Below are 15,201 nucleotides of genomic sequence, written 5' to 3'. Positions count from 1 at the left end.
TCTGTCAGAGAGGGTATCTAGTACAGAAACTTTATTAAAGCTGAATGGGTCTGGGACCCATTGAAAAGGGGAGAACATCAAAAAATAACACTCATTTCAAAGCAAATAATAGGCATGATCAGTACAGCACATCAAAGCCTATCAACACTAGATGTATTTAATCACTTCACAGTGAATATTTTAATGTTGGCATAGACAAAGTATTATGCCTTAAAATCTTCCAGTTCATGCTATTTCCTACCTGATTGTTAATGCTGAAATAATAAACCTCTGGTAAGAATTGTTACTTCCTTTTAAGGGTCCGTATTACATAAACTGAAGCCACTGTTGCATTGGCTGAGTCTTAATTAAGCTGCTTCTAGAAGCTACCCATCTATCCTATCTGGTTGCTGCTGCTATTTTAAGCAGGCATAGTCCACAACCTCTTCACAGCCAAAAGTTATGTAAAAGTGCTCAGTTTTGTACTTTTAAAGCAGAGTTCTCCAAATGTCACATTGTACAGAGTGATTACATAAACTACCTGCTCATAAGGGTAGCTGTCACCTTTAAAAGTTCCAATGATCCAAATGTAAAAATATTTTTAAAATTATGCACGTGCAAATGTAGTTAGTAGGACAAATCACTTTATTATTACAAAGAACAATGCTACTTTTGTCTTGCTATACAAAACATTCAGTTTCTTTATAGAGACCAGTCATAGACCATAAGACAATAACTAGCTGGCTTTAAATCCTCCACACATTCCAGTTAACTATGATAATTACTTTTTTAAAAGGTTATGGCTTGCTGCTGGGCTCTACTGAAGAACTATGGTAAGATATTGCTATAAATCATACATAAAAATGGCTGTGTTCAGAGTATCTTGCCACAACACAAGCCAATTAATTAGCCCACACATGTAGCCTCTCTGCTACCCAAGCAATAAGCAATCAAGTTAAGTCTCTAGTGAGCCACAGGTTTCCATCAAACCAACTTCAGACCATGGTTTAACATACTTGATTGTTCCAGAGCTATTAACCATAACTGCCTGGATGGCATTGCCTTGGACAGAACAGGAAACCAAGGGCCTGTCCACACTGTGAGATCTGGCTGGTGTTTAAAAGATACTTATCTTCAGTGCAATCTATTTTAACTCAAGTACTCATCAGGAAGTCAGAACAAAGAGTTATTTTGCATCTCAGTGAATTATTCCAAAGAGATTACATGCCCTACTCCTGTGTCAGAAACATACAGGCCAGTTCTTAAAGGGGAAGGTTGGATGTTTTAAGCAAAACCAGAAGCGAATGAGGTCTTTTTTCCCATGCCAAACAATGCTACCAGGGAACTATATAGCATAACTATATGCCAGCGTGGACAGGCTCTAAGTAAAAGCTTCCTGATTCACTCCACCACAAGCAGAGGAGCAAAGCGTCTTTCAAAAGGCTTGTTCATGTTGGATTATTTAAATGAGATATGATTGTCTGAACTGGGCCAGTTTCTTGTTCACACAGCTAGATAACCATTGTCACAAAACTGCTTAAGTTAAACTGATGCAGTGGCTGAAATCCTGTTGCATAGCATAGTAAGTCACAACTAAAGTAGACCCATTGTATCAGTGGGGATTTTATTACCAAACTCTGCAAGTTCTCTTTGTTCAGTGGGCCTACTCTATGTGCAACTTACTACACTGAGCAACAGGATTATAGTCTGTATGTCATAAACACCATAGAAGAGTCTATTTATAATTTTCATACAAAATGTATTATTCCTTGAAATTGCTACAGGATTGATTCATATCTGTACAAGATGTTACATGTATAGTTTACAAAGGCAAACAAAGAGCATCCACTAGGTTCTCAGACGGCCTGATTCAATTTATATTTTAATTGAATGTATAGTGGCTGAAATATCCACAACTACTAATCAGTTACTAACAAAATATTATCAAAATGCATTTTATATGGGTTTTACACATTTTAGGTGCTATTGAGTGAAGCAGGCCACAGAAACAGTTGAAACAACGTAACGGGCAAGGAACTACAGGAAGAACTCTTCTGCATGTTACTAATTTGGTGAATTTACAGAGGGAAATAGTAAATATGTAACAAATTATAAAATAGCCTACTGGCTTTACCACACTTCCACTGAAAATCATGTCTGGATTAAAACAACCACAAATTTACCTTTGGTAGTCATGACATACTTTTGAAAAACAAGTGCATAAATATATGAACTCAAAAGTGCAAAAATACTCACAGATATACTGGACAGGTCATATTATTAATGGATCTACACTCAAAAGTTATTAGAAGCGAAGTAGCTATACAACAAAATTCTATTCTGCCACAGCATGCCTCCCTAACTTAAAAACATCCAAACCTCCTACGTATTTGCAGTCTCCCTTGAACATGCAAAGGTATTTTTTCAAACCCATGGTCACTGGCAATTCTGGAACCCATCCAGAGTTGGAAGTAGTGTGAGAAGTGACCGTGGTGGAGGGAAGCACAGTGCTTGTATATGACAAGCCAGGGAAGAAATGGCACGTTGCTGGCAGATGTACCTCCTGAGGAAAGCCATTGTACATCTTGGACGTTACGTCGAGGTTTTCTGAAACTGCACCAAAATTCACTGTTCTAATTAAAACAATCAAAGGCAGCCTTTCTCAGTGGGGCACTCTCCGGAAGTGCTAAATTGCAACCTTGGTCCCCTGCCAGCAAGGCCTTTGGGGAAGGCTAATCAAAGGTATCCTGTATTCTCTGGAATTTGATCGATTTTAATTATTGAAAGCAATCAAAATCTTACGGTTCCTTCACATACTTCTTATGGGGTGTTACACAAACACACTAGGAGACATAATCAAGATCAACATAATATCCACCAGGTTCAATCAGTGTGTGTGTATCATGAATTTCCAAACAATACACAAATACACACTTTTTCCAACAGGATGCCGAAAGTTCATCTCGGGAGAAGTTAATATGTGAAACATTCTTGAGGAACCAGATGTATAATCCACTGAACTGTATGTGCAGTAATGAGAATTGGCATTTTCAGCTTAACATGCAACATTCGGCCAGTCACAGGTGAATCCATTGTTATCTCACTGTCACGCAGAAAATGTAGGGAGCAGCCAACAGAAAGTGCTACTTAATTTACCATCAATTCAAGAAGGCTTCAAAAATGTTTTCAATTTTTGCCATGACATTACAGATTGTGCTGCAGTATTTAAAGCTGCATCAATATAACCACTGTAAAGTGGGTATTCTACTTTTTAAAAGGAATGGTCATACACTGTGTTTTCTGGTATACTAAATATCTTTGTCATTTGACAAAATTTCCTTAGTGTATAAATTAATCAGTGCTGGGGAAGACACTGGAGGATTTGCATTCACATCCTACACACACCGTGACTCACTGTGTGATTTTGGGCAAATCACTCTCTCGGCATAAGTTTCTACATCTGTAAAATGGGACAAGTGGACTTCCTCAAAGACCTTCTACAAGTATGAAGAAGTAATGATTGTAACATACTAGTATTACCATAACCCACTTTAAAACTGATCTGGTAGATAAAGTAATTCCCATCGTAATTTATTAGGCATTGATGGAAAAATGAAGTGCAAAATATTCTCTTTATTGCACATAAGCATCTAACCAGGTTTGAAAATAAGGACATTTGTAAAAAAAAATCTTATTTAGATACCAAAGGGTATAGTCCTCAGGAACCTGCACAAAGCCTATTCAGATGAATGTAAAGAGTGCAATTATTTATGAAAATATATTCCTGTTGGACTGTCCTTTGGCAATATCAACCTAATACACTGGTATAATTTGCCATTTTATGCTATAATTTGGTAAACAATCTACAGAGGCATCCAAATGCCCATATTTAATACACTTGTGTGTTTAGGAACAGATTAATGTTCCTAGATATAAGCTGCTTCACATGCAACATTTTTGCTACAGAGGGTGTAGGATAAAGATTTACTCTATCATTTGTGAGCAGTGTTGAGGTGTTTATTTTGGGGTGCATGCAGTTTTCTCCCTCCACCCTTGCAGGAAAAATGTAAAGAGGCTTGGAGCAGCTGGCACATTAGTGATAAAATGATTGAGATAAAAAGAATATTGAACACCACTTTCAGGATATGAGAAAAGGCTAAACAAAAAAACAAGCCCCTGGAAAAAAAAAATTTAAAAATGTATGCCACAGAAACGTGCAAATATGTGCAAATTTGCTTTAACTTTAGACCAATAAAGAAAATTGCTGGAAGCAACATAAAAATGTTACAGAGTTAAATCTTATTAGTGCAAAATTGCATGAATATGCCAAAACAAAGCATATGCTTTTCTTTTTTTAAAAAAAAATGAAGCATTCATTATGAAGGACTTTAACGTGTAAAGACTCTTGTAAACATTCAAATATCTACAGATTTAGCATTTCTATGCCCGTGAGAAACTAACAGTAGTGCATTTACACTGACTTTGCTTTTCATAACATAAGTGACTAGTTCAGCAACTTGCATATCAGGACACTTTCAAAGATTATAATATGTGTTTACAAATACTAGAAAAATCTTTACAAAAATGAATATATTAAAATATTCTATACATTTCAAGTTACTGTAAACTAAAATATTTGCCTTACATTAAAATGACATGACTATGACATTTAAGCTAGAAGAGAACCAGTCTAATGGGGCTGAGTAACCTCTGCCTATTTTTGATCTCTTGTATCTTTCAGATTGCATTCAGTATAGGTTATAAGTCCCCAAGGTTGCACCTATTGGTATGTGATGTCCCACTGTCTAGTTTGTTGGAAGACCTTTGCTCTCTAGCATCATTTTAGCCTTATCTCCATTAGAAACTGAGAACATGAAACCAGAGAGACCTTAGTTGTGCAATCCTAGCCATGTTTACTCAGAAATAATCCCCACTGAGTTTTGTGACTTACTCTCAGATCAGAGCATATAAGATTGTAGCCACAAGTAGAGGATGGTATTCAATCCCTTCCAAGTCACTCTCACCAGCAAATTTGAAAACAAAAGAGGAATCAGACGTGTGGCTTTCTAGGAAACAAGCAAACTCCTAAGGATTTTGGAGCATACCCTGTCAGATCTACAAATACATAGCTTATACACATAAAATTCCTCCTGTGTTTTCCAGTTGTCTGGTATGGATAGTTTGGAATTCACAACTGTGAATACAGATAAACTGTATATTGGAAGCACACCTCTACCACCATAATGAGCTAGAAGAAAGAGGAGAAAAATCACATCGTCATGAAATAGTTACAACTGGAAATTCCAACTAGATCAACCAACATGAATTACTCAAAGGCAATTGCTGTGATGTCTGGAATCAAATAGTTTCCTTTCGGAATTTCCCATGCTATGCATTTGCTATTGTATTCAAGCAACTTGTTTTTTAATAGTTCCATGGACCACTGTCCACTGGGGTGTGCAAATAACCAATGTTTTGGGGAACTCTTCCTTTCAACAGATCCCCAGATTATTCCAACTATATTTTGAACTTCTGCGTTTGCCTGGACAACAGTTTAAGGAGAACATCTAAACAGGCTTATGTGTCTAATTCCTACCACCCAAATTCTTTACATAGTCTTACGCCAAATCACAAGCTTTTAAAACTTTGTGAAATTTGAAGTACAACTGAGTATCTACATCTAGGAACAGAGGAAGCATTATACGAAGTCAAACCGTTGCTTAAGCTCAGTATTTCCTGTACCCATAAGATGAATGGATCCACAGATGACTCTTGGAATCTCTTCTAACGTTGTAAGTATGGGGTTCTGTGATTCTGCTCTGAAGCAGCAGCAGCTCTTCAGGGCTGCAAGCAGGCTGTCTTTCTCAGTTCTAACCGAAGACAGGAGAGGCTGAAACTGGGCCTGTTTACAAGCAAAGCATGTGCTCTGCCATTGAGCTATGGCCCTTCCCTGTGTATTGGAAGCAAATGTGATTAGGGTTCTACATATCGGGAGCTACTGGAAGGAAGGCTCTCCGAACACTCATATACATACAAAACCTGCTAGATATTAGCCAGGGCCTTTAAAATGACCAAACCTGATAATGGTGTATGAGAACTACCGGCACCTTGGGCCCAATTCTGCAAGAATGTATAGCATTGACACTATGAAGTTGAAACATTGCAAAATTAATATCTGGAAGATTTACAAACTATAATAAATGTTAACAGCCACTCCAGCGCTTGTTGTACATTATGCTGTTTCTATTTTGAACTTGACGTTTTCATTTCTGCAGAGAGAGAGAAAAGGTTGTTTAAAACTTCTAGCATTCAAGACAGACGTGCTTAAGTCAGAGTATCTGTACTTAAGGTTTGGATTAATGCAGGGTTGGGAAACATGTGGCCTTTCAAATGATTTTAGAGGTATAGCCTGAATGTAGTGAATGTAGTGAGCTGGACCATAAAGAAAGCTGACCGCCGAAGAATTGATGCCTTTGAATTGTGGTGCTGCAGGAGGCTCTTGAGAGTCCCCTGGACTACAAGGAGAACAAACCTATCAATTCTAAAGGAAATCAACCCTGAGTGCTCACTGGAAGGACAGATCCTGAGGCTGAGGCTCCAATACTTTGGCCATCGCATGAGAAGAGAGGACTCCCTGGAAAAGACCTTAATGTTGGGAAAGTGTGAAGGCAAGAGGAGAAGGGGACGACAGAGGATGAGATGGTTGGTCAGTGTCTGCGAAGCAACCAACATGAATCTGACCCAACTCCGGGAGGCAGTGGAAGATAGGAGGGCCTGGCGTGCTCTGGTCCATGGGGTCACAAAGATTCGGACATGACTAAACGAATAAACGAACGACGAGTGAACTGCAATGCAGTGGACAGAGTGCTGAACTAGGGCTGCATTATTTCTCATCCCTAGTTATGCTGGGCAGGACCATCAGGAGCCAAAACATGTCAAACACACATTCTCCATCTCAGGCTTGATTGGCTTTTTTTCCTTGCAACTCTATTGTGCTGGGAACACCAATACAAAGAGCTGTGTCCTCTACCCTCTACCCTCTGGCTCTTTGCAACTCTTCTAGGAAGCAAAACTCCACGTGCATGGACACCCAATCCTTCATTTCTCCATGGCAGCAATCTAATCACAACACAAATCATTCTGCCAACTACTTGTTCATTTCTCACGAGGGTCACACTTCTGCGTTTATGGAGGAAAAATACTTTTGACACATCATTAACCCAGCATTTTCTTTCACTGCTATTCTTTGTTCCTTCTTTCTTCCTCATGCTATCTCACAGTGCAAGCTTTTATCTTCAGCCTACCCCAATCCCCATCTTGAAGCAAACTTCGCTTTCTAAGTTTTTACAACCTTATGGGCCTCTCTGAGTTACACCTGAATATGACAGTCTCATCAAAAAAGACCACAGGGATGCAGATAGCTGTTTCCATCAATGTCCTCCTTCCTCCCAAGCAAAAGGAATAGAGGCATAGCCAACATGTATAGCCAGTGCAGTGGACAGGGTGCTGAATTAGGACTCAGCAGAACCGAGTTCAGATCTCTGCTCAGCCACAGAAACTGACTGAAGTGGAGTGGCAAATGTAAAACCAATTCTTAGATATCTCACACACCTCAAAAGCTGCTAGGGTTGCCATCGGTTGGAATTAACTTCATGGAAAATAACAAAGCATCACACACCGAACACAGAGCTTCTTTTAAATTATCACACCCAGTTCCATGGGGAAAAACAAAAGAGGGCTACTGTTGGCCCATAGTCTTAGGGTCTGAGGGCACTTTGCTGGTGCTGGGTCAGTTTTTGCCATTACACCAGCCTGACCATACATTAATTGTTTGGTCAAGGTGTTTCTGTGCTTCTGAAGTAAAGCAGCTCACTGCACCTTGAAAATGACATTAAAAAGATACTGAAACCTAGTTTTCATACACTAACAACCTCTACAGATTATAGACAAAGGTTGGGTGTCTAGGGAAATTGCTTTACCTTGGAGCCATCGAACTTGCGTGGCTGGTCCATACCCCCTCTCGTTCTTGGCTGAGATCCTGAACACTATGGCAGGTTTGGACGTGTGATCAACATGAGCATTTGCAAGCTGGGCAGCAGTCACTGTGCATGAAGTCTTAAGGCCACAATAGATTTTCATAAACATAAGCTGATTAGGATTCTCGTGGAGTTGGGTGGTTTTAATTGCCAAATAGGCGGAGTATTCCAATATGTTTCCCGAAGGTGAAATGGGAGGCTCCCATGAAAGGTGGATACAATCAGCACTCTAAGGCAGAGGAAGGAAAAATAAAATTCACATTGGGTATAGTTAATGCTTCAAAGTTTAGTTTGCAAAAAAGAAAAATAAAAGAAATAAAAGAAATACAGCCTTTTAGAGTGCCGAGCCCTTTATGTTAGAGGTTTTATTCCCTCATAGGAGAACTGGCAGGACTGGTTAAGTTTCTTCACTAAAGAAGAAAACTGAGAAAAGGACCTTAGGTGCTTTTGAGGAGCAAAGTGGGATAAAAATATTTTAAATAAATTTAAATAACTAAATGTATTGCATCTTATCATTCAATACTTGCTCAGAGAATGATAAACCAAATGTGTTGACCCAGTCTAAGGCAGAGGTCAGAAACATGGCGCCCTCTAGATACTGTTAGTCTGCAGCTTTTATCAGCCCGACCCTGCATCATTAATAGGAAGAGATGAGGGTATAAGCAATCTAACAGCATTTAAGGAGTCCCATGTCCCACTGCTCCAACTTAAGATGAGAACCATGGAAAAGGCTTCAGGAGTTAACCTAGAGGCAAAATCCTTTGAGCTGGAGTCCCGAAGGCAGTTCGTGTCATTCTGCCAACTCCTGAGATGTTGCTGGAACCAGTTGTATTGGCTCTTGCCTTTCCATTGGACCATTTCAGCAACATGGAGAGGGGGGATCTGCTGCTTGGGTAACAGCCTATCCTCCATATTACTTTACCCAGCCTTCATGCTCTGGAGAGGACACTCCTCGATTTAGAGCATGTTACCATAGTCTCTCGAGACTGAAGGAAGCCTATGAAGGCTTGTACTGTATGAAGTACTTTGAATACATAATCTGAGGAACCCCTCCAGCAATTCTATACAATTGACCAATGTTCTGAAAGACAAAGGCTCAAATTCTTTTATTTAGTTACATGAAATGATGGCATAACTTTTGGAGGTCAAATGCCCTGTTAAGGAATCATCATATACATTATCAGTTCCATAGTGAGTTGTACGACTCAGTACGCAACTGATAACGTCTAGGCAAGCCAATGAATTAATGCCTGACTCAGGACTTAAAAACAAGGTCTTGCAGCTCATAGCTGCAACTGTCAAACACAATCCATTCTGGGCTTTAGTTCTGTGAACTATTTTCTTGTCCAGACCTCAACCTCTTCTTCCCCCCCCCCCATCATTTTGTCAATCAAAACATTTTATTTTGTTCAGAGTGCCATCTATTGCTGTCACTGATTTTTACTAAGCCCAGCAAGTTCAAGAGTAGCCTCAAGATTAATCGCATACATCTGCATATTTCTTACCTTGCTAATTTTGACAATGGAAGGTGCTCCAGGAAACCCAGGGATGCAGGTCTTAAATTCGCTGATTTTACTGAATGGTCCTACACCACAGCCATTTATTGCAGCAACTCTAAACCTGTATAAAGTGCCAGGAGCAAGATCCTGTTTCTTAAGTATACTGTTGTTTGGAATGTCCGCATTGTCTACCTAAGTTTTTTTTTAAAGGAAGAGACACATAAAGACAAAGACCACTCATTTGCTTGATGTTGTAAAAATCATGCAAAGTTACCATGATGTTGCTTTGTAGATGGTGAATTTAGAATTCCCAGTAGCTTAATCTTCTTAGTACAATCCACACATTAATAATACAGTGGTGCCTCGCTTAACGAGCACACCGTTTAACGACGAATCCGCATAACGACACTTTTTTGCGATCGCTAATGCGATCGCATTGCAATGTTTTAGGTGGCAAAACATTGCATTGCGATTATCAGTAACCGTTTCGCTTACCAATCTTCGCATAGCGATGTTTAGAAAACAGCTGATCGGTGGTTCCAAAATGGCCGCCGGGTGCAGAAAATGGCCGCCTGCAGCTTACCGGGCAGCGAAAATGGCAGCCGGATGGAGGATTCCCTGCATAGCGGTGAGTTTTTCCCCAATAGGAACGCATTAAACGTGTTTTAATGCGTTCCTATGGGTTCCCCCCCCCCCCCGCATAGCGACGAATCCGGATAGCAACAATTTATCCAGAACAGATTATCGTCGCTATGTGGGGCACCACCGTACTAAAACATATGAAATAAAGTCCAGTCAAAGCTGAATGCTTTGAAGACTTGCTGAAACCAATGAGAGCTGAATGTTATGCTTAAATCTCTTTTATCATGATGAACTTTTAATGTGCCTGGATTGCCATGGACCTTTCGTCCTAGGAGACTGATATCATACAAGAATTTGACATGAGTGGGAACTATGAAGATGCAACTGCAACACTACAATGACAATAATGGGAAGAGTTCCCTTACTTCTATACCAGATGTAAGAAACAATCAGCCAACTGTAATCAACATAGGCTGTTCATTATTTTACCTATACAGTATACTCTAAAATTTTCCCTGCCAAAATGTACAAATTGTCATTTTGCTTTGTGCTTTCACTATCTAATAGGCACATTCAATAAACAAATACCTTGCTGGAAATGATGGCCTTTTCCTCAGGCAACAAATAGAACTGGTTCACCAGAGCACTGTTGCTTTGAAAAATGCCAACATCATACCACCTTCGTTCTTGTGTTCTCACTCTTGTGTTCTGTCGTGGTAATGAGGCTTTCTGTGGTTCAGATAATGTATTATAAGTACATATGATTTCAGTAATAATAACATACAATTCAGAGAGACACCGGAATATGAAGAAGTTAACTAAAAGCTAGGAACCCTTCCCTCATCCACACTTGCAATGAAGATGTACAATATCATAATATACATGTGAGGTAGCATGACATAATCACAACTCCTAACAAATACATGGTGTACACCCATGAGTTCAGAATTTTTCACATACTGTATATACTCGAATATAAGCCAACCCGAATATAAGCTGAGGCACCCAATTATACCACAAAAAACTGGGAAAATGTATTGACTCGAGTATAAGCCGAGGGTGGAAAATGCAGCAGCTACTGGTAAATTTCAAAAATAAAAATAGATACCAATAAAATTACATTAATTGAGGCATCAGTAGGTTAAATGTTTTTCAAGATATTGCCCTTCTGAGCTGCGAGACACACTTTACTGCCTGCGGAGGGAGGACTCATACCGGATGCTGCGCTTATCTACTGTTCTACTGCTGTGTAACAAGATGGAGGGAGACAGAGGATGGAGGAGGAAGGTGGGTACATAGAATATGCAGAAGGAGGAGGATGGGAGTGTCCTGGAAGCAGAAATGCAGTGTACTTAACCCGGGTTATCGGACTACCCACAGAGGCTGCAGGCACCCGTAGATGAGCGGGGGAGTCTGGAGAACACTTGCACTGCAGGGGAAAACATGTAATTTTGACACTGACTCAAGTATAAGCCAAGGGGGTGCTTTTTCAGCAAAAAACTGTGCTAAAAACTAGGCTTATACTTGAGTATATACAGTATATTATCTCAGCAACTCTTGCAGCAACCCTTTATTATCTCTACGTTGACATGGAGTGAGGCTCAGATACAGCAGCTTCTCCACTGATTAGAAATCACTGCTTCTTTCCTCACATCTATCAATTCTGTCACTATAAATTACATGGGCAACCAGATCTCCACTTGCCTCTTATGTTTTCTCTGAACTGGAGGTCATACATTTGTTAAGTTACTCTGCAGACAAAATTATGTTGATATGAAACAATGGTTAATCTTGCACAGCAGTTTCTCCTTTTATTGTAGCTTGTGCAGAAGATGCTTTAATATTCCCTCTAGATACAACCATGAAACAGAAGGATGATTATGAGTGGCACACATTCTGCTGTCTTATGTATCTGCCCTATAAATGGGTCTTCAAAATTTACTAACTTACAAATCATTTGACTAGCATGATGAAGACTGGCAGAGGAGGAACAGAGAACTCGCTTTACTCTTCCAGGGGCCCACAGTGTTTCTATGTTGGGCAGAGAGGAGAAGGGGATGTCCACTACCTCTTCCATCAGCCCCCTTGCATACTTGCTTGCAAGTCTTGTGGCTATCAGACTTGTCCTTAAACATAAGATGGATTATAGCAAAAAAATGGTCGGCAGGCTGCCTGCCCCCCATCCCTCCTGCCTTTCATGCCTCTCCATCCACCCTGCTACTTCCAATGTTAATACTGCGGGGAGCACAAAAATGGTTCCTCTTTAAAACAAAGTACATGGCAAGATAAGAGGAACCCTATTGGGGCCATTTTCAAAGCAAATTCTGTAGAGCAGCAGTGGAGTAGATTGTAACCCCAGGGGATTCAAAAGGGACCAATGCCCTTCTCTACCAGTAGAAGCTAACTACTTATGAATCAGAGAAGAGGAGAGAGAGAGATATTGGGAGACTTCTGAAATCATAATATCTAGGCATGAGAAACCTTAGTGAATAAGTTTGACATGCCAATACAATACAGTGGACCCTCTACTTACGGAATTAATCCGTATTGGAACAGTGACTGCAGGTCGAAAAGTCTGTAGGTCGAGTCTCCATTGACCTACAATGCATTGAAAACCGATTAATCCGTAACTAACTGTTTTTGTTCCGTTTTTGTTCCATTTTGGTTTTTTCTGGTCTGTAGGTCAATTCTGCGGCTGCATGGCGAACCTAAATTTTGCGGCCAGAGAAGTCTGTAACTCGAAAAGCCTGAAAGTCGAGCCATCTGTAAGTCGAGGGTCCGCTGTATGCTATATTGCTGATATTTTTTACACCAGGGGTTAATAAAGTCATCCTGCCAGCTGTTAACTGTAGCCTCTAGAAGAAGCTGGACTGCAACTCTGAGAAACACAGCCAGAAAAGTGAGGAAACCTGGGAGCTGCTGTCCAATGATATGTAGCGGGCCCTCTGTTTCACAGACACACACATGCACAACACAATTGTATGTATTTTATGTACTTACAGGCAGTTTTATAGCTGGATCATGTGGGCTACAGGAATTGACTCGGATGGACTCTTTGACTAGAGGGAAAAAATGATGTGAAACTTTGATTAATTTAGAAAATTTTTAGCAAGGAAAGCAACATATTCACCTAATACACTGACATTCCTTTTAGAAAGTGCCTGGCATTGAATGCAACTATACCAAGAGCATACAAATACAGGTGGAGTGAAATTAAAAAGCTGAAGTGAAAACATACTGCCGGCTTTAATGAATATGCAGACTGGTCTGTGCCAGAGAAAAGTAATTTACTATAAATGGCAGAGATACAAATTTTGGCAGTGGAGAAAAAAAACATGATTAACACAATTGCTTGGGTGCAAGTTGCATGCAAGGAATTTAAAATGAAAAAGCCAGATATTAACCAAACCAAGTTGCCTTGATTTTTGAAACTTGTTCAAAACACTTTAGAACAATTTTTTTTCCAGATTTAAAACAAAAGGAGAGCACACACATATATAAACAAGAAATGTTTTCTGTCAGCTTATGTACCAAATATTGTGATATGGAATGAAAAAATGAAGACAGCCATAGAAATAGATGGATGGCTTTCTCGTTCCATGAGAAGAAGCCCTTCTTACAGGAAACTGCTTGGTTACTGCAGTCTTAGATACTTTTATAAACTTGGCTCAAAATTCAACATTTCTGACAGATGTAGGACAGCATTAAGAAAGTTAGCAAGAATCTGTAAAAGGATATTTAATGAATACCTAATACTTCAAAATGAAGAGGAAAGAAAGGTAATCTAAAATGCAATATAATCAATCAATCAATCAAGTTTTTTTTTCTTGGTTTGTTTGTCCTATAAGATCTCTGAAACAGTAAGAACTAAACACAAAATTTTGTATCAGGACTACTGATTTCCCAGATGGAATACCTGGTAGCTTATATCTGGATGGGTATGCTGGCAGCAGGATGATGGGAACTGCAGATGTCATCTGTATCTGAAGTTACTAAGGTTAATCTGCAATTCAAGAACATCCTCAGCCAATCAGAGCTTGACAGCCAACATATGAAGGAGCCACTTTACTCCTCCCTTTGCTTCAGCCGGCAGAATAACCAAGAAGTCCACTAAACACAACTTTCTGTTCAATTTGAACGAGGAGTTCCAGAACAAGCCAGGATTTAATACCTTGTTTTCCCTTTCATCTGAACAACTGAAGGCTTCCTAGTTTGTTTGCAAAGTTAAACAAATTGGCCACTGCTTGAGCAAATGGGTCATGCATAGCTTGGTTTAATGACTCAAGAGATCACCCCCAGATTCTTTTGCAAAAATGAAGTATAGAACTACTATGAAAAAGTAACCATAAAAGTGATGACCTTAGATAGATTTGGCTCACAACAAATATGAAACATGTCAAACCTTCCGGTTTTGAATGGCCTGTCATTAATGAAGTTTCATCTTTCACAGCTGCCCCATTTGCATTCGAGGACTCGGCTTTACCAGCTTGCTGGGTGTTCTGAGTGACAGAGACCATACCAGATACTGATTTGTCTAGTTTTGATGTTCTAGTATTGAAGTCAAGTAATTCATTTAGATTTGCTGAGCTCTGTAGGCCTAAAACAATGGGAGAAAAAAGCACACCACATATTAAGAAGGATTTTAAAGACAGAAATGCGACGTGACTTACTCTTCTTCTTTAGACTCCGCTTGGTCTACATGACTAGCAGATTGGTCTGGCAATCTGAGATGACAGCCCAAACTTTGTCTGGTTAGGCTGTAAATACAGAGCGTGCCACTTCTTTAATACCAATTCCCACTGTAACTTTTGTTTCAAAACAAAACACATTTTGTTTTTGAGTTGTAACTCCCATTACAGTTTACCAAAAAAAAAAAAAAAGAGCAAACACCACAGGAAAAAAGGGGTCTCACCCAATCCTTTCTGTGGTGTGCTAGTTTTCCTGCTGCATGGAAACTTGGTGATTTTGGTACACAGGGGAATAAAGCTCTACCTGCAGCTTGAAATGATACAATCTGCTCATTCTGTTGCAGTCTCAAGGCCTAGTCTACAGAACATGGCGAGTATGCACAATCGGAGATATGGCCAACACAATTGCCAAATCCA

The 15,201-nt window shown here is 39.7% G+C and overlaps 1 protein-coding gene across 2 annotated transcripts in view; it reads right to left on the bottom strand.

Moving 5' to 3' along the window:
- Positions 1-606: 606 nt before the first annotated feature.
- The window catches only part of HCFC2 (host cell factor C2), a 33,963-nt gene continuing 19,368 nt past the window's right edge, over positions 607-15,201 (bottom strand). Inside the window, exons 11-16 of one of the 2 annotated variants that reach the window (XM_020804409.3) lie at positions 14,499-14,693; positions 13,097-13,155; positions 10,685-10,825; positions 9,521-9,706; positions 7,959-8,244; positions 607-6,248 (exon numbers count right to left, since the gene is read on the bottom strand). In XM_020804409.3, coding sequence (XP_020660068.3) covers positions 6,223-6,248; positions 7,959-8,244; positions 9,521-9,706; positions 10,685-10,825; positions 13,097-13,155; positions 14,499-14,693 — 893 coding nt within the window. In that variant the 3' untranslated portion in view covers positions 607-6,222. Of the gene's footprint in view, positions 6,249-6,632; positions 8,245-9,520; positions 9,707-10,684; positions 10,826-13,096; positions 13,156-14,498; positions 14,694-15,201 lie in introns of those variants that run through there. The other variant, XM_073000007.2, reaches the window with a different exon arrangement.

Source organism: Pogona vitticeps, chromosome 5 (assembly GCF_051106095.1).
Source record: "Pogona vitticeps strain Pit_001003342236 chromosome 5, PviZW2.1, whole genome shotgun sequence".
Lineage (NCBI taxonomy): Eukaryota > Metazoa > Chordata > Lepidosauria > Squamata > Agamidae > Pogona > Pogona vitticeps.
This window is presented reverse-complemented; position numbering and strand designations above follow the sequence as displayed.